Source organism: Falco punctatus, assembly GCF_963210335.1.
Source record: "Falco punctatus genome assembly, chromosome: 4".
Taxonomy (NCBI): domain Eukaryota; kingdom Metazoa; phylum Chordata; class Aves; order Falconiformes; family Falconidae; genus Falco; species Falco punctatus.
This window is the reverse complement of record NC_137583.1, coordinates 1191455-1211886: the sequence shown is the minus strand read 5'-3', so window position 1 is coordinate 1211886 and position 20432 is coordinate 1191455. Positions and strand designations below refer to the sequence as shown.

The following is a 20432-nucleotide window of genomic DNA, read 5'->3' as shown; positions in this document are numbered from 1 at the left end:
TGTGGTATTAGCTTTATACCAGGATACCCTCAAAGCAATGAGAAATAATAAAGAAGGGATTATTGCTGCCACACGCTTCCAAGGCCACCAAAATGGCAAACAAACATGAGCACAAGCGAAACTTTAATCTCTGCCTCAAGCCCTCACCGTATCTTTGTTCAGGACCTGTTAACAGGGGAGGGGGAGAAGACAGTTGATACTCACTCCTAATTTAAGGCAGTAGCATGGAAAACAATTCCAGCATAAAGTAACCTTAAGCATCTGAATGCTCCTTTGTTGTGGCTCATAATAGTGTAAGAGAAGAGGTATTTCAAAATTATAATACCCGGCATTTGCACTACAGTTCAGTGTCAAAGGAGTTCACAAGCATGACATGGTCCAGTCCTCACAATAACCTGTGAAACGCCCTCCTGTCCATCTTGCAGAGGAGGAAACTGAGGCAATGAAATCAGGTAGGCGTCACTGCTGAGTAACTCCCAAGCTGCTGGCTCCCTGTCGTACACTCCAACCAACAGGATTTCTTTCCTCTCCTTAAATATAATTTCTTACTTGGAAAAACAAAACATAGTTGTGGATTTTTTTAGAACCATAACAAAGCACAAAACTTCAGCTGCATTGCCTTCTTCTGCTTCAGTCTCTAAAGTAATTTCAGAGGAATTTTTAAGGACTCTGTTTAATGAGGGAGGCATCACTTGGGAGAAAAATGCAAATTGTTGAGTTTGAGCCTGTGTGCCACCGCATTCCACTGGCACTTCTCCCATCAAGTGCAGCCAGGAAAGTGACTGAGAGCACTGGAGAAAGCTAATATGACCAGGATGAAACACCATCACTCAAAGCACAATCTGTTTCTATTTTCCTTTTCAAAATATCGGTGCTGCTCTGTGTGCTGCTGAGAGTTTGACAAAGGGCTGCAAAGTTGATCACGGCAATCAGACTCACACAAATTGAAGCCACGATGTCACAAGGACACAACATCCAAATATGTAACACCCTGAAAGCTAAGCACATCACAGCCTGGGGGGGGTGGGGGGGCGGGAGGGAAAAGCACCGGTTCTTTCATAAGGTTGCTAAAATTACAACCACCTCTACGGTCAAAAAAGAAGCATATGTATATATGGGGAGGAGCCAGGGTTCTTTAAATAAGAGACAGTTTTCCTGCAGGGCAACAGGGGGATAGGTAGTGTACTGCAACAAACCTTGATTTACTAGCTGGTGGTTGCTACCATAAAAATAATTAAAATCCTCTCTAAATTTCCAGAAACATTTCCAAAATAATGAACAGGTGGCACAGCAATGCATATACACAAGTGCTTGCTACTTTGAAGACCGCAAAGAAGTGTTCAGGTACCTGGGGTGAGAGAAAGCCACACAAACCAGAGAGGAAAAGAAACACCGACCAGTGGTTGAAGCACAAAGGCAGGGAAGAACACTATGTGTCAGTTCTGCCCTGGACTCACTCTGTGACCTTGTGCAGTTTTATCACCCTCTCTGGGGACAAGGCAGATATGGAGAAGTGGGACAGAGACCCTCTTGGATCCACCACCCAGAGCGCAACCACTTCAGATCATTTACAAATGCTTCCTCAGAGATAAATTTTCCCACTGGTAGAACAGACTGTGATAAACCTTGTCCCAGACATTATAACTTGGTGAGCAATGCTGTACAAGGAGTTCATTTGCACTCTTACTCTCTTATGTTTGTACAAATGACCCCAAAATAGCCTTCCACCCAAAATTTTTGGAAAGCCTCTAACCTTGCATTCTCCCTCCATCTATGACCTACAGTCTCATTTCCAAAAGCATTCTCCCCTCCCCATCTTCTTTTTATACCTATTATCTAGACTGAGTTACATAAGCCACTTGTATCACCCAGATTCCTCACTTATCCAAACTTATTTTGTATCATAATTGCTTTTTCTTCTCATTTCACATTCTCCCAGAATTAGCTTCTTTCTTTGTCCTGCCACCACAACAAGAGATATAAGAAAGCAAGAAGAGATGGATGTTGGTGGTGGTTTTTCCCTCCCCTAGAATCCGTACCTCCCACTAATGGACAACAAATACAGCGTGGCTTAGTTCCATAAAAACTCCTCAGGAAGACCACACTGCACTGGACTCCAATAATAAACCAGAAACCCAGAGCTGGAACTCCTGGGGACCATTTGTGACCAGCCTATTATAGTTCATAGCATGAACTTTGGAGGTATTTGCCATGTGAACAAGGGGGAAGAAGCTTGGTGTCCTGGAGTACCTGACCTCAAAGTAACAACTTAAATTACAAATTTAGAAAGTTCTTAAAATCTGAACAAAGTTTTTTCTCCAACACACAGCATTCTCCCACCAGCAAGCAAACTAAGTGGCAGCCATCTCAAAACTGTAAACTTGTGTTAAAGTTTTACCAGCATCTTCTGTTTGATAGGGGTGAGGGGAAAAAAAGAGCCAAGTAGCTCTTAGTCTATTAGGCACTATAATTAGGGGATCTGGAGCAGGCACCAACAGCTCTGCCTGCTGCCCAGGCTGCTGCCCGGTCAGCAAGTCACCAAATGTTTCACTGATAAAGGCAGCGTTCAAAACTCTTATCAAGTAGGATATTGGAGGAAAGTACATACAAAATGCTGAAGAGGATGGGGTAGGACACTGCATATAAAATCATACTGATATTAACAACTGGCTCTTCTCTTGCTAAAATTTACTTTTGCAGCATCACAGTATGACACCAGCAGAAACAGTACCAGGCAGACCCAGAATGTCACATCACTAAAGTCTTCAGAATTAAAAGCACAAAGAAAGAGCTTCCTTCTCATATCCCTTCCATCAAGCCAATAAGCACTGCAAGACTGAAAATTCAACCATTTCCATCCCTGCCCAGTAGGCAGCAAATTGAAAGCCGAGTCCCACAGAAGTCTTAGTTCCTGATGCATTTTGCTAGCCACTGAGTAGGGTGCTCCAGTACAGAGGTGGAATGAATGGTCTGTAACAGGAGAGCAAGTGGGAAAAGAAAACAGGAGGAGAAAAAAATAATTAAAAAAAAAAAATCAACCCACAAAAAAACCCCAGCCTGTGTCCTACCTGGGAACTGCTGAGACTCATCCAAGAGTAACATGCTGCTCAGTGCACTGACGCAAGACCTCTGCCTGCGACTCTGCCCCAAGACTCGTTCAGCGGGGCCGCACGCTCTCAGCCCTTCTGCTATTCTTGTCTCAGGGTCTTCAGGACAAAAGTTTCCAGTCACTCCTGACAACTCCTTATCTCTGCCTGCAGCCCAGCGAGCAGTAAATCCACTCTCACTGGCTGTTCAGCTTGCAAGCGGGAAATGCCTCCTGATAAAACAGTCCAGGGTACAGGCAGGGAAACCTGCACTTAAGGTTTCTGAAAATAACTTTGGTAAATAGCTCCTAGTGCTTGAATCCACCCAGCCGGTGCGACGGGAATCAGTACGCGTATATCCTCCCTGCACCCAGCCGAGACGAACCAGGGTCACTGTTATATAACTAGTTAAATATGCCTCGTGTTCAGCCTAAATAAAAATTGTCACTCTCTCCTCCCCTGCTTGGAGAGCCAAACACCACAGCCCTGCCCGAGGTAGCTGCTGCTCCGCCGGTGCCCGCTGCCCGGAGCTGTGCTGCCCGGCCGCTTTGGCTTCAGCCAGGGGGAAGCTCAGCTATGCCTGGGAAAAGAGTTTTAGAAGAGAGGAGAAGAGCAGGGAGGCTGAGTGGGTGTGTATGGGGGAGGTCTCCTCTCTCTCCCTCCTCTCGAGCGAGCGGCAGAGTTGCACGCTGTTCAGATCTCAGATCGGATGGGATCCCATTCACTGAGCCGGTGATCCAGTTCAACTAGTGGCAGAGACCAAGACTGGGAATAAAATAAAAATCCTTACATAACCATTCAGGCTCCGGCGGGGCCCCATGCAAGGGGAATCCCAACAGGCAACAGGACGTTCAGAACAGGGGACACAGGGCCACAACCCCGTTCCCAAGTTTGACAGCACAAAAGGAAAAGAGGGGGGCAATGAGCTGCAGAAGTAGTACAGCCTTTTGGCTTTGAAAAAAATCTTGGTATCTGTGATTTTATGAACTATTTGCATGATGCCTGCTACCTTCCAAGAAACCTGGACAACTGAGACTGAAACCCGAGCAGTACCATGCGAGCTGGTAACCTATTTGCACAGCAATAGGTGAAAGAGCATCCTGTTTGCTTCATTAAATCAGCATGTTGTGCAGCACTGCCAGTCTGCAGAAGTGCAGCAAACAGACTGTGAAGGAGATTTCGCAGTTTTTAGGAAACAACCTGTCAGAATTTGGGGAGTGCAAGCTTATTGTAAGCGAGCCTTCCTCCCCGTCATCCATCTGCACCAGAAGGACAGGTACAGGAGAGAATAAATACTTTAAAGCTGTGGTTGAACTCTTAAAGGCTAGCCATTGTGCCTAACCTTCTTCAGTGCTACAGAGACTTTTTCCATGCCTGACTCCCTTCATAGACATACTGAGTACCAGCAACAAGTGGCAGACCTGGGCTGATAGACACCTAATGGAACCGGCTTGTTCCTAGCGACTGTCTGTCCACAGAATGAAGTCAGCTCTTTGCTTGAAACAACCAGCAAGTGAGAGCCGGGAAAACCAGGATGGGCAGAAGCAGCCCCAAGCAGGCTGCCTCCGAGCAGCCCTGGCACAGACCTACAGGACTCCAGGACAAGCTGCACTCGTAACAGTCAAAGATGGATCTAAAGGTCTGCAAACACAGCCAGGGCAGAGCCTGGCTACCTTCATGTGACTCCGGCCATTTTTATTAGACCTTTCATTTGAGAGGGTGGTAGGGCACAGTGAATGCTTGCTACCATCAAAACATCCTCGTTGCTTCAGGCACATCACAACTTTGAAACAAACCCAAGGTGCTCTTTTCTTAATTCAAGCCATGTAAGTTTTATCAAAGAAAAGATGAACTGTATTAAAATTAAGTGGCTCAGTAACACGACAGCCTTTCACCTACGTCACAGATTCAAATACCCTAGCTGGTACACGAGAACATACGGTGTTTATCGAGGGGGAAAAGAGGGACAAATGTATTAAGAAAAGTACATAGCTAAGGACCTTGCAGCAGGCCTTATAAGGACTTTGTATGGTTAGAATAAATAAGCAAACATCACCTCAGCATCTGACCTAACAGATTTATGTAACCAGGAAGCAAGATTTAAGGACAAGTACTTGTGGAAAGTACCCAGTTGCATTTACAAGGCATGCTGTACGGTTTTGGCTGGGATAGAGTTAATTTTCTTCATAGTAGCTAGTATGAGGCTGGATTTGTGCTGAAAACAGTGTCAGTAACACAGGGATGTTTTCGCTACTGCTAAGCAGTGCTTACACAGAGCCAAGGCCTTTTCTGCTCCCCACCCCACCCACCAGCAGGCTGGGGGGGGGGGGCACAAGTAGTAGAGAGGGAACCCAGCCGGGATAGCGGAGCCCAACTGACCCAAGGGATATTTCATACCACAGGACATCATGCTCAGCATATAAAGCTCGGGGAAGGAGGAGGAAAACGGGATGTTTGGAGCAATAGCGTTTGTCTTCCCAAGTAATCATTATGTGTGATGGAGCCCTGTTTTCCTGGGGACGGCTGAACACCCACCTGCCGATGGGAAGTAGTGAATGAATTCCTTATTTTGCTTCGCTTGCGCACACAGCTTTTGCTTTACCTATTAAACTGTCTTCATCTCAACCCACAAGTTTTCTCACTTTTCCTATTCTCTCCCCCATCCCACTGTGGGGGGAGTGAGCGAGCGGCTGTGTGGGGCTCAGTTGCCAGCAGGGGTTAAACCATGACACATGCTTATTACAGCAGTCAAGCACGAGGAAAATGGAAGTTCAATACACTGGGGGAAACAGGCGACCTATACCTGTCCTTCCACATGCAGCAACAGAAAGGGAAATTCCTTCTTCACTTTAGTGTGCAAAATGGAAATGGATTTTTCCAGCTTCTCTGCTCACAGCAGCCTACTGGTGAGGCCATCACTGCTAGCCATGATAAATACGTATTCACACAGCCAAGAATTAGATCTGCCAGAAACAGTCAGTTTATAAAATGATCTCCTCATGGAAGGTAATCTTGTTACAGATAAGCCCATTTACTGAATGGCTTTTCTGTGAGGGCAGCCTTGCCAGTAAGGAGAAATGTTCTCCCCCTACAGGGTCTGAAATCTTACCTAGCTGTCATGCCTCACCTACCTCACGCTTAAACCACAGGCTCTTTACAATTGTACGACTGTGCTATACATCAGAAGAGGCTCCTCAAGAAACTGTTGTCCCTTGAGAGATTCCCTTGCTAACAGCACAGGAGACTCCCCTGTTAAAAGAAAAATCGCTATAAAGTTTGTATTTTCATAGAATACCAAGATAAAGGCCCTTCAGAACATGGTTTTTGTTCAACTGAAAAGTCTTTTCAGCAGCAATGTCAGCATCGCTGAGCACTGAGAATTCATAAGGGTTAAAGCTCACACCTAAACCTGCCTGCACACACAAGAAGGTCAGTTGTAAAGTTTTTCCGCACACTAGCTCCTCTGTATAGCAGAGAGTATTGGAGACGGAGTGCTGGGGGGTGTGTGGGGAAATCAACCTACACTCAGTTCAACTAAGAAGTTTCAACAAAATGTCCCAAAACATATCACAAGTGACTCTCCTTCCCCATCCTTTCAAGCTGGAGCAGCTCATTCCCCATACCCAGCCTGTTCCCCACCTTGACCCTGGTTTTCTCAAACCACTGTTCCCCTGTGCTGCAGGCTGAGCAGCTCTGGGACTGCTCAACACTGACCTGATCTGAGCCCACCAAGTGCAGCATGGGTGAGAAGCACTGGATCCATGACGTGCCACCATGCTCTTGGCCCCTGCACACCAGGGTGGTTCTCTTCTCTGCAATGACGGCCTCATGTGCTGTTCACCTTCGCTGCCACCCTGAAGAACAGAAGAGAGCTTCCTTGCGCATCCTCAGCTGCTCCACACTGGCTGTGCAGTCCCTTCCCCACCCCACAGCTTCCTCACACGCTCCATATCCACCAGCTGCTTCTGCATACCCCACTGATCTCCAACAAGTAGAGAAACTGCCTACAAATTTGAATTGTTTGTAAATTATTAAACACAAACTAGGCTTGACAGCCTAATTTCACTCTTGATTATCAGCTGCTAGTAGCACATACAAATATCAAGGCCACTTTCCCTGTCCTGTTTTCCGTGTTGGTTCTCCATGTTATTTTACCAACATGGAAAACACACAAGAATATCAGATTGAGTTGGTTATGGTATAAGGTGGTGTTTAGCAACCTAAACCAGTTCAAACAGAATCAAACTCTAACTACACAACACTATTTGTTGGCAACTGAGTATTGCTGGGTTTTGAGAATCATTTGCTTTTTAAACACTGCATTGTAAATAAAAACTCTTTTTGAGTAAGATCTAAAGTAAGCATGGAAAACCAGAGGAGTCCTTCCATTTACCTTAGTGAGTTTTGGACTGAACCGTAAGGATACCATTTGATCAATCTGGTTTTTCTCATTTTATTTGTATTCATATAAATCTTGGTTTATTTTTTTCCCCACACTCATCTAAATCACAACTAAGGGAAGATGTACATAATGTAACAGAACTCTAATCACAGAAAATACAGGTGGTGATGAAACAGCGCCTTCTGCAAATTCTGCTCAGACTGTCACTGTGGCAAAAGACACATTGCTTCGGACTTCAGCCCCAGGCTTTCAAAGGTTGTTTAAATGTGGTTTTTATTTCATTTCATCAATGAATGAAATTAAAAAATAAATAACAATATATTGTTATTAAATAAGTTGTAATGACTTTTAAGTCAAAGGATTTATATCACAGATATTTATAGTTATCTTAATCAAAGGTAAATCCATTTAGTTACACTCCCAGTTACATTCAAGAAACTGATCCTCATCTCTTCCTACATCTTGCTGCACTTCTGTTGCTGAAGATGACACAATGTATTTGTGCAACACAGAAGAGTGATTTTGTAGATTCCAGTTTTCATCTAAGTGCAAATTTGACACAAATCACAAGCTAAGAGTGCACAAAAGTGCCATTTTAAAATTGCTTCTAATAGTTCAAGTATTTAAATATTTTACATAGATTAAGATTACCTACAGATGTTTTAATTGCAAAATTTGTTTTGACAGAGATTTAAACTAGAAGTTTCTGTTCACCTAGCCCAAAAAGATTTTATCTTGCAGCTTTCTCCTGTCTCGTTCCTATTTGCATATTTGCAAGTGAAAATAATGTCTTCTGACTCCTACTTAGAATTTTTTGAGACTGAGTCAGTGAACTGCATGTTGAAGAAAATGTGAACAAGACATTTTCAACATCTGTAGTACAAACTACTGTTATTAAAATAAAAAAAATATGGGTATTGCATAAAAAACCCTTGATCCATATAACGGGCCAGATGCTCCTGAAAGATGCAGTTTTCTGCAAAGCCTAAGCATGAAATTAAAACAACAAATAAAGCAAATAAGTGTGATATGATACTGATTTTTAAAACCTGAAGAACACTTTTAATTCAATTAAAAGTTCCCCCTCCTTCCAAACTTGCTGCTGTTTCCTGGCAAAAAACCGCACAACATATAGCTGCTACATGCACATTTTATTTAACCAGTCGTCAAAACCAGCAAAATACCAGATAAATTAAGGAAAAATGAAAATAAGGACCCCATGCATAGTTTAAATTCAAATGCCAAACAGAGAAATATTTCACACAGTACATTTGAAAATAATAGGAGCACTCCCTAACATGTAAAGCAGAGGATTTTCACTTTGGCTTCATCACACTTACAAGGTGACCTTGGCAAAGTCAAGAAGGAAAATACCACATTACAAATTTGCTAATTAGTTTCCTTGTGATTTCTTCATGGTTTCAGAAGCTGCAGATGATGGAGTATGTTATCTATTAGCACTGACTAGGTGTGGTACAAAGCTGACTACTGGAAACGTACATGGGGAAAAAGGTACCAGACACAAGAGAAGTGACTGTCCTTTGTTAGAGATTCTCTGGCTGCTTTGTGAAAAGAGGAAAGCAAGTTTGGGGCCAATAAAGCACAATGCTCATATCCTGCAAAGCCCATCAGAAAAGCCGGAAGAAACAAGATAATTCTCTCCACAAAAGACTTGGAGCAATTCTTTGTTCAGCTAATAACCACGCTCTCATTGGCCCTGCTCCCCATGCATTCATGTTACTCTCACGTTTGTAGCAGCTTTAAGAAAAGAGCACGTGTAGCTACAGGTTAAAAAAAAAAAAAAACAAAAACATTTGCAAAAATCCATATACATATATATAGAAAATGCAGAGCCATGGATGTGGGCTGTTCATGAACCACATAGAAGGATTTCTATTTTGTATTCCATCATACGTAATAGATCAAAGGGAAGGAGGAAGAAAAGAGGGGGAAGAACAGCACAGCTAGTTATAGCACATCATTTCACAAGATCAGCCAGTCCCTGTGCCCAGGCAGCGGGTCTGAAGGAAGGAGAGCTCTATCGTCATCACCTCCTTTTAAAGAAGTAAAGCAAGTCATTACTCCAGGTTATATAACACTTAGACTATGCCAGACTTTGTGCCACCCTCTTGAAAGGGAAGCCACTGTCAGAGAGCCTGGGAGGCAGGCAGAGGAACATTTTCATCCAGAGCTTCCCCCTGCTTAGGATGAGCAGAGGAGACAGGAAAGTGTCCACATTTTCAGGCAGAGCAGGCAGACGGCGACAGGCTCAGCGACTGACCTGCAACATCGTCAGTCTGTAATTCCCTGCGAAGGGGGCTGGGGGGACAGCACTGTCAGGATCTCATCCTTCCTTCCCACAGCAGCCATCAAGCCACACCTCACCCTGCTGAGAATAACCTAGTTCACAGGGTTAGTTAAAATGCTGGAATCATTCAATAAAACCTCCACAAACCCCAGGCGCCACTCCTCCCCACACTCCTCTCTCTCCGTTCCTCTTACCTTCCCTGTTCCTCCCGGGTTTATGGGCACACAGCGGGCAGACAAAGGCTCCACCTGCCTCTATCAACGCCCCGACAGCCAAAACTGCCCCAACACAAATATAATGCCCGGCAAGGCAATCTGCAGCTTCAGCTTCAGCAGAAAGGGAGTTAACCAAGCGTACAGTACAGGCAGTTCCCAGCAAAAGCACCCAAGAGGATTTATTTTTTTTTTAAATGTCACCATTTAGTGAGTCCGGTAAATCCACTTCAAGAGAGCTGGGTGCCTGCCACGGGGTCTGCATGGGCATTAGCAGCTCCCACACACCACGCTGGGTACACAAACACTTGCAAGCTGGGCAGGTCCAAGCCCCTCAGAGTGCACACAGAAAAACCAGTTGTTCTGAAAGACAGACTGTACTACAGGGAAACTGCCAGAGTAAAAATAATGGGTAAAATATTCAGCCTCCTGTAACGCAGCAAAGTTCCCAGAGTAATCAGTGGGGCTTTTGCCTAAAGGAGACACAAACCCTCTTCAGGGCAATCGCAATGTAACTTTTCTGCATTACTAAGTAACCAGGATTGCTAAAACTGCAAATGCCAATATCCACTCTCTTTCCACCTTTGATACTATTTCTTTTGTATTTTACCAACAGGATTGTGAAAACATAGGAGACAGCCAGCTCCTAACCTTCTGGGTCTTGGTAAACTAACACAAGCCAGGAATGTAAGACTTGAGGAGCTGGACAGCGTGTGCTTAACAGATACAAAGCAATTTTGGAGATGCTCTTATCTCTTTCAGGAACTGAGAAAAGAATAAAACCCCTTCAACTTCTTAGTTATAGCAAGTCACCTGAGAAATGCATCCAGCATCTGCAGATCTGATGCACGTTTCCTGAGTTATCCACAACCAGCTGACTTGAGTCCCACAGTCTACACCCACATGATAAAGCATATTTAAACACTCTAATCCAAGGTAGTGGACCTAAGGTAACTGCATCTAAGGTAATGCAGTTTCCTATAACAATTCCATAAAGTTTAAACATGCCAATAAGCAGGATAATAATTTACCAGTAAATTCTTCCATATGAAGTGATTACTTTTGTACCTTTATACCATCACACGTGCCATCCTCTTTGCACACAATTATTTGCTTGGAAGACAGTCTATGAAAAATCACTACAAGCATTAGAATCTACATGGTTGTTTAAGAACATGAAAGTGCACTGAGCTACATGGAAATTCAGGTTTGACTTCGCAGGCTTACAAAGATCAGGGCCATTGCGGAGGCAACAAACTTACTGTCGAGAAGAGGTTGCTCCCCCCAGGACCCATGCTTCTAGCTTCCTTAGAAATAGTACTGGTGGACTCCAGAGGGAGCTGCATCCAGCCACAAGTAACCAAAATAAAAGAATTCAAGATAGGAAAGTCTATCAAGAAGGAAAAAATGGAAAGATGTCAATCACTACTCTTGCCTCCACTTGCGCTCTGCCAACAGTAACTTGCAGGTTAAATTATAGGCTTATAATTATTGGCACTCACCACACTTGCATATGTACACACAGAATACAGCAGAGTTTAAAATCAAAGCAACCCTTACTATTGCCTTCAGTGCTTTTCTAGATTTAGGAAAGTCCTGACTTTTGTTTCTTTGCACATCTTTTATTCTGACCTACCCACTTTCAATCAACAAAACAAGCCTCCTCTACTCCGGACAGGCCTGTGCCTTTCATTAGTCCCTGCCACCAGCCTCCGGAAACAATGAGGACAAGAGTCAGAGCACATGTATCACCAGTCTGAGGCAGAAAGCAATCAAGTCCACTGTGCCCACGTACTGCAGCAGATGGAAGCATCTCATTAAAGGGTTCCTCAAAGAGCAGCTATAGTCTCTAAGGCTGCCTCAACCTTGGGACGCCCATCTACCCTTGATACCACCTGAAGATGCAGCTGTGAAAAAGATGCTTTCTAAAAGGAATTGAGAGATTAAAGAAATAAGTATGTATTTTCTCCTTCTCTTCTGAAGGAATGCATTTCATTTTCTAGTAGACAGGAAACACTGGTTTTAAGTTGTCCTCCCTAAGAGAAAATGATGTGCAGGCTGGTCAAAAGTAGAAGGTAAAAAGATTTCATGTTGCTGGAACTAACTTCCATTTACCAACACAAGCAAGACCATCCAAGTAAAGTAAAAAGTGCAAGTAAATTACTTTCTAACACTAGCTTCCACACCTCCACCTCCCCCTTTTTTTTTTTTTTTCCTTTCCTTCTTTTCTCCTCCAGCAGTACGGGCCTTTCTAAATTCAGATATAAAATGATATAGAATAGGGTATCATTTAGAAAGGTATCATTCAGAAGACCGTCTCCACATTCTTCTTCTGCCTCTCAGTTTCATACAGGTGAGTATAACATGACCTAATTTATAAGAATAACTTCAGATGAAAAGTAGAAAACTCTATATGAGCAGGAGGAGCCTGCTAAATGAACAGATTTATACCAAAGACTTTCCTCTCTTCCCTTGTAAGGACAGAAATTTGCTTTATTCCCAACCCCACACATCCAGCTAGGGACTCCCACACACACCACAGGTTTTTTTGTTCCAACACCTTGTTGGGAGAAGAAAAGAAGGAATGACTTTGGGGTGGGAAGCACATGAATAACACAATCTCCCAAAATGAGCAGCAGCTCCCTGCACCTTAAGGATGCAATCATGTATCATTCAAAAAAATTAATTAAATAACTCACACTCCACATGACTTAAAGCTGAAATGATTTTGGAAATTGTTTTGAAATAACTCCAGGTGCTAATGAACTTCCTAGTAAGTATGGAGTTAACTACTGATTTTTCCCATCAGATTAGACAAGGAAATTATTCAGGCAGCTACAAATCGATTTCACTTTCAATGTAATTGCACCCCTTGCTGCATGCAGCATGATGCTGACCCACAAAGAGCCACAAAGGAACATCACATTAAACAAAATCCATTCTTGCTATAATTTCATGCCACATTTCTTTCCCCAACCACCAAGTGAAAACGGTACATAAAGCTGTTCTAACAGCACCCCTTTACATAAACAGGCTTTCCTCTAGCAAGAGTTCAAGGAAAGCAAAGATCTTTTCAAACCTGAATCGAAGTGGCTGTCAAATACTCCTGCCTTGGTATCTTGGGAAACCCGAAACTGTGAGTACCAAGTGGCACACTCAAGTCCAAACAAAAAGCAGCCATTGAAATACACTCTGGATCATGCTCCAGAAACAAGAGATAACTGCTTGAATCTGTCATGATACTATGAAATGTCATAAGACTGTGCTTATCCCTGTCTAAGAGGCTAGGGTGAGGAAAAAGATACCTCTCCCCTTACCAACCCCCTCTGCCAGTCTTACACAGGTTCTAAGACTTGGCCCTGGTCCCTCCACGCTACTAACAAGGTGCAGTGCGAAAGAGCACAGGCAGGACACCTGTGTGTCCTCTGCTCTCCTGGGACTTGCAATTCTGTGCCACCAACATGACTGTGCTTCTCACGCACTCCTCTTTAATGGTCCATACCCACAGAAACCCCACACAAAGCAGTTTTGTTTTGCTCCAGCACTTTGTCAGGGAGCAGGAACAGTGTGAGCCTGAGGTGGGAAGAGGGAACACAAACTGCCTCCATCTTCTGTTCTCCACCAAATAGAGATGTCATGGATCTAGCATGCCCCCCAGCCCTGTGGGAAGAAAGGGATAAGAATGGAGAAAGCAGGCAAAGTGGACAACACAGGGCAGAAGACAAGACCAATTGCGTGGAGACTGTCATATCACAATAGTAGCATCTAATACACTATTATTTGGTGTTGTCTGGTGTATCTGCATATTAAGAATTGCAGTACTACCACGGTACTGGAAAATTGTCCATTGCAGACACCCCAGAAGTACTGATTCCATTCCCTGTCTGCTGTACCACACATCCTGTAAGGCAAACACAACTAGCAGCCTTCAAGAACAGTGTTTCAATGCCCGTGCCCATTAAGGCATCTTTCAGAGAACTGAAACCACCAGCTCTTTACGCTTTTACCCCTGAACTACACTTAAAAAAAGAAGTGTTTAACCCATATACTCAGAGGTAAGAAAGCAAGCAACTTGCCATCACTATTAATAGTGGAATTTCAGCAACATTTATGAGTAAGAGAATGAATTGCAGAGACTTCAATCAGAATTATCCAAAGACACTCAGAAAGTGGAAAACCAGAGCACTACAGCAGGATTTGTTCAAACACTCAACAGCTTTCCTCAGGAAAGCTCTGAGGTATGAGCAGTCCCTGCATTTGAAATTATCTGTAAAACCCATACTGGAGGTTTGTTCTCTTTGCTCAAATTAGCTTTTATTCCTATGGAGTTCTACACAGCTCTGAGCAACCACCAGGATCAGAGAAAAAGTGCAGGACTTGAAACAGCCCTTTATCTCTACAGTCATCAGTACATCACATTTCTAGTGAAAAGGATTTAGGGAGTCAACAAAAAAAGTTCTTAGCAGTCATGCACTGGTATCACAAAATCAAACATGATAAAACAAGTGCTGCTTCCCACAAGTGATGAGAAAACAGATGCAGCGGGCAGGGATGACAAGGCTGGAAAAGTAGTGGAAGCCCCCAGCTTGGACTGAAGCATGCTGCTAGGATGGGTGTTCAGCCTGGCAGCCACTGGGAAGGGGTTATACGTGTCAGGGTAGGTATGTCCTGGAAGGAGTGCTCTAGAAAAAAAGACTAAAGCTATAAGAGCTCCTACACATGGTAAGATTCATTAACTGACCACCACTTAAGAAACATATAAAGGATATAAGCTAAATGGTTATTAACTCTCACTTATTCAGATATATTTGGAAAACTAGACTTCTGTACCCTTTTTCTTCCTTGAAGACAGAGGGAGAAGGTTTAAGAACTGCTTTCAGCAAGAGTGAAAGTTTGTACCATAAAAGTCCAAACTCAAGTAAACTCTAGACTCTCTAAACTCAAACAAAACTTTGAGCAGAAATGAGAAAAACTGCACCAAACCTGATGATAGCACTCTTAATTACCAGAATGTAAAAAGAACTTGAAGAAAATTCTGAAACTGAAGCCAGCACAGGTATTAATTGCACACACAACATACATCAAAGAGACAAAACCAGGTTAAACAGCAGTGACGTGTTTTGCACAAGTCTGAGACTGTATCATCCGACAACATTACATGAACATTGAAGGTTCTTAAGTAATTTGAGTCACCACCAAAATGTTGAAAACCTACGCTCCTAAAACAAAGCCACTATTCTGCAAGCAAACAGTACAAATTTTAGTTTTATAGTTATTATCACTGTTACTTAAAACAAGCAATCAGTATGGAGAAAACATATATGCAGCCTCTCACTCTTCCAAGGAAAGAACTGTGAAAGATTAGTAATCTTCTAAGTCTTGTAGTGCTAGAAATATGCAAGAGCCCATCCACGAAGGAAGGGTGCCCCCATGATCCCCAGTGGAACATCTACAGAACAACCACAATACCAGGAGGGGAGGAGAACAGCACAGCTGGGAACAGGGAGTTTTAACAGAAATCATTAAAATTAAGCTTTTAAAAAGCTTCATAGTATAAACATTAGAGCACTTCCTTCCCTCCTGTGAATAAAAATAACTGTCTGTTCCCAAGATGATTTTTATGAACAAGGGTCATCAGCAAAGAGACAGGACTATAAACATCAGATGGGAAAATTAAAATGATCCTCTTCATTCTGAAGTTAGCTATATTTCAGAGGTCAAATAGCAGAGGACTGGGGTTTTTTTTTCTATTAGATCTAAGGTAATAGTCAAATAATGTCAGTAAGTGTCAAATGAAATTTCTGAGGCAGTATGTAGCTGTGAAGAGATATCAGGAAAAGCAAAATGGACACCCCCACAGAACACAATAATTACACAGAAGCATCTTGATATTCTGGCAGACAGAATTAAAGCTGAAACGATCTGAAACCTCAGAGGCGATCTAGCTTTTCTCAGATTGCACATGAGAGAGTTTTTCCTGTACCAAATGAACAACCATAAAAACATTTTATGTTCCGTGTACATTGTTTTTTTACTGTTCCTCATTATTTCCTACATTTGTTAAAATTTATTTTTAAATTAGTCACTAAAGAATTATAAAGCATAAGCAAGTTTGTAGTTTTAAAAGGAAGATAAACAGCTGTCATTAACAGTTAGCGATGTCCTGATCCATCTACATTAATTTTGTTTGCTTTGGAAAGAATAATCCTTACGAATAATTATGAATATTCAGCCACAATAACACAGGTCTATGATTAAATGACCAAGGGGAATGACCCGCTTGGACATGACATACAGCCACTCCTCTCTGTTAATAAAAATTTGGCTACAACGTCATGCTTCCTATTGCTTGCTGGGTGCAGGTCCCCATGAACAAAGTGACAAGGTCACCACCAGTCTCTTTGAGACAAAGTAACCTGTGGCCCTACAACTCTTACCTCCTGGGAATTCTCCTTTTCTTACCTAACACTTCTGTTTCCCTACTTTCTCAATAGCAAAAGCCATCACATGAATAAAAGCAGCGGAATGAAATTCATTTGTGTAAACATTTTATAAGCTTTTTAAAATCAAAAAGCATCTTCAGGTAGCACATGGTTGAAAGAATATAAAAAAAAAGCAAACCAAACACTTGAGGGCAACAACATACTTTGAAACCAACAATACTTTCATAACTAGAAAAGAGAAGTATCTGTCTTTAACACATTCTATGCCAAGGAAAGGAAGACTATTCTCAGTAGGTTTAAGTAGGTGCATCCAAAACCCTGCACATCCTTTTAAATTATTAAAAAAAATCATAATTTTAAAGGAATCAAATGCAGCATTCCCTTAGGCTCGGGCTGTAGTTTTATGATACAGGAAGTCTGGTGGCAAATACAGCATGGGGAATTCCCACCTGAGCAATGCACTCCCGTCTCCCATCCTGGAACATCAGCCCTTCTGCTGGACCAACAAACACACTTCTAGGATTGTGCTATGAACCAGAACTGTTACCTCATCTTGCTTAAACATAACCTACAGAGCACAAGTCCACAAACAGCTATACTGGTCCTAACTGAAGAGGAGCATGGGTCAGCTGTAACTCGGTGAGGACAGAAGGTGACAACTAACTTACTCAGCACTGCCTCCTTTCATACTGTAAAACAAACAAACCAAAAGAAGCCCAACTTGTATGCTGTCAGAAAAGAACATTCTCCGGTTGTTAAAGATGATTATTGTAAGTGAGCAATAATTGCCAACAGCATCCATTAAATTGTTTACCTACCTATGGGTGAGTAATGTAAATATATTTAATTTCACTGGATCCATTTAATAATACAAGTAATTTTAAATTAATTTATTTACTACTTTATATAATCGCTTCCCCAGTATCTGTAGCTATTTTAGAAATTTTATCCTACTTACAATTTATGCTTGTGGCTTGTTTTCATGATGGAAATTTTTTTTTGGTCAGGAGTCCAAATTTAACCTACATTAAATCCCTATTTAAACTAAACACCTACATAAGTACTTCTCTCTTCCAAGCACTGGACAAATCCTAACCCTTATGCAATCTACCAAGGTGCCACTCACCAAAATTAGTAACACCAGTTTTGTATAACAAATGTATGCAGATTTACAACCCCGTTCACTTACCACTCTCATCAAGTAAGTCCTCCTCGTCATCCCCATCATTGTCCTCCTCCATCGCCTCCTCCTCATCTTCCTCCTCCTCCTCCTCTTCCATATCCTCCTGCTCCAAGTCCGGGTCCAGGTCCGGATCACTCCCTGAGATTGACTCGTCTGACATGATTCCCAGTGGTGCTCCTCGTGCATTACCTGCTCATGTTCTACCGTGAGGCAGCCCTGCGAGGAAATAAAAGAGGTACATAATGAGCCCAGTAAATCCCAACCTTCGAGCCTCAAGGCTCAAAATCACAGCACGATTACTGCACATAAAAACACAAGCCTGCCATCAGTCTTTTAAATAATAATTATATCAGACTGTGCCCAAAATCCTGTGTAGAAAACGGATGCCATAAGCAATGTCTCATAATGATGTAGGCCCAGCATTGCAGAATCACTATCAGAACCAATACATTAACTAAACACTCAAAACCCCACCTCTTTCTTGGTATCCTTGACATGTAAACAGCAGAAGGAATTCTTGTATCAATGTCTGATTATACAAAGATGCAAAACTAAATTAATTACATGAACAATTTCAGAACACTACCATCCAAACACGAAGCATAGAAAAAAGGATCAGTGTCAGAATCCCGTATGGATACCTGTTACCCTGATCCCATATGCATCGCAATATGGGCACTGTGGGTCGCAGACAGAACCACCCTCTTGACTTGGCTGTACCTGCTGCAAAGGTCACCCAGCTGCTTGTCACAGCCTGCCTGAAGTCTCTGTTCCAACCAACAGAACAGAGACAGCCTTACCATTGTAACAGTATGGTCAGAAGACTACAAAGATCCAGTTTTTAAAAGCTGTACATCCCTTTCTAAAGCAAGGTAAGAAGAAAATTAAACACAAAGGAAGGCTGGATCGGAGAATTGCATTTCCTTCCTCTAAAGGACAAGAACTGGAGCTGGCTGTGTGTAACCCCTCTGTTACGCTGCTCCAGTGCATCACAGCAGAAATCATGGTACAAAACAACAATAAAGCCTAAAAAGAGGGCCAAGGCAATCACAAAGTCACAAGTTTATCTGTTCAGGTCATGGACAGTGATGGGTACTCCTGGGTACTCCTCTTCCATACACAACGAATTACCACAAAGGAGCTGTTTAAGATGGATGAAAAAGAAACACAACCACAATGGAAAATAAAGGAGGTGTCTTGATCTCAAGGAACATAAAGCAAAGTATGTGTTCAAAAAAATCAAGCCTCAGAAGAATTGCTATCCACATATTCCCCAGAAAGCTTCAAAGACAGACAAGGGAAACGTTTCCTCATCACTCATTTTACACTGCCCCCTACTTACAAGACATTTCCAGTGTAAACTATAAGATGCTTGAGAATTAATCAGCTATTTACAAAAACCCCCAACAAACTTCTAAACAGATAAGGCAGCACACATATCTACAAACACTTGAAGAAACAGAAATATTTCATTTTCAGCTGTGCTTCAGCAGTAACTAGATGAGCTCAGGAACTTGAAGGTTAAAGACACAACTCAACACCCTTGCAGCAGGACTGAAAATCTAACTGTCAAGTATGCTGAATTATTCCAGCTGAAGTCATCGGTTCCTGCTTTGCCCCTCTCAGCTCCTCAATAACATTGAAGGGTGTCTGAAAGAAAATAAACACAAGGGAAGAACAGGCTCTGCAGATATTGGTATTGGTATAGGAAACCTTTCACCACCAGGTCCCAGCAGCACTTTACCACCAGGCAGGGACAACTGAAGTCCCTGCACTACTACACATGTCACACAAAGTAAGTTGGCTTAGTCAAGCAGATGGTAGAAAAGGCCAAAATCTAAATTAGCTCAAGTGGAACTGTGCCAGTTTACAAAAGCCAAGGAGATTCATTCAGCTTCTGTGGCCTGCTGGTGGGCAGGCACAGAGCCCTGCAGCCCACTGACCCCCACGCACCACAGCGCCCGCGTCGCTCACCTCCCAGGTCTGTGCCTTGCCAAGGACTGCTGACACAGAGCAATCTATTACCACAAGTTTTTCCTATCAAACGCTGTGCTGAAGCCTGTGTGTATTTGAAAACAGCAGGTTATTTTTGCTTTTAAATGGCAACAATGTTCCCTTCCAGCTGATGATCAGCCCTAGGAAAACATACATTGTTTTACTCTTTACAGGTTGTACTCAAACCAGTAACTGTCAAGCTGCACCTGCTTCCTTATACTCCACAGAGGAGATGGTCAGCAGTGTTACCTTTGGGGGGGGGTCTCTGCTGGTCCCCTGGGATTTCAAGTGTATTTATTTATTTCCACGTTGTCCATACTGCGCTATAAGGCACCTCGCATGCTATCTGCTGGAAATCGTATCAACAGAAGCATATTAAAAATTTTCTGTGTTTTTACTATCCCAGCAAATTAAGCATCAACCCCCCAAAACACCAATTAAAATAAAGAAGAAATACAATCACTATTAAAATGGCAGGAATTAATTATCATCTACAAACGGGAAAAGCAGAAGTGCTGTCATGCCACTAAATGCTCCAGGTCAAAGAATGACACATGATACAGTTTCTCCCATCAGTATCCTCCTGTGTGTCATCTCTCATGTTTCATCATTCGTTACAGAACCTTAAAAAAAAACAACAAAACAAAACTACACCACAAAACACTTTCTGGAAATTGTTTAAAGGAAAGGATACGGGTCTTTGTATTTCTATAAATAAAATCCAACCCAGTAGAGAGCAGCTATCTCTCAGACTAGAGTACAAAAGGGCTCTAATCTAAGCTTTATTTTTGTTTAGCAGTAAG

At 42.5% G+C, this 20432-nt stretch overlaps 1 protein-coding gene across 4 annotated transcripts in view; it reads right to left on the bottom strand.

The window, feature by feature from the left end:
- Positions 1-20432, bottom strand: part of RAD54L2 (RAD54 like 2) — a 75023-nt gene that overhangs the window by 32281 nt on the left and 22310 nt on the right. For 3 of the 4 annotated variants that reach the window (XM_080387473.1, XM_080387476.1, XM_080387474.1), the window contains exon 2: positions 17641-17850. In XM_080387473.1, coding sequence (XP_080243599.1) covers positions 17641-17794 — 154 coding nt within the window. In that variant the 5' untranslated portion in view covers positions 17795-17850. Of the gene's footprint in view, positions 1-3068; positions 17607-17640; positions 17851-20432 lie in introns of those variants that run through there. The other variant, XM_080387475.1, reaches the window with a different exon arrangement.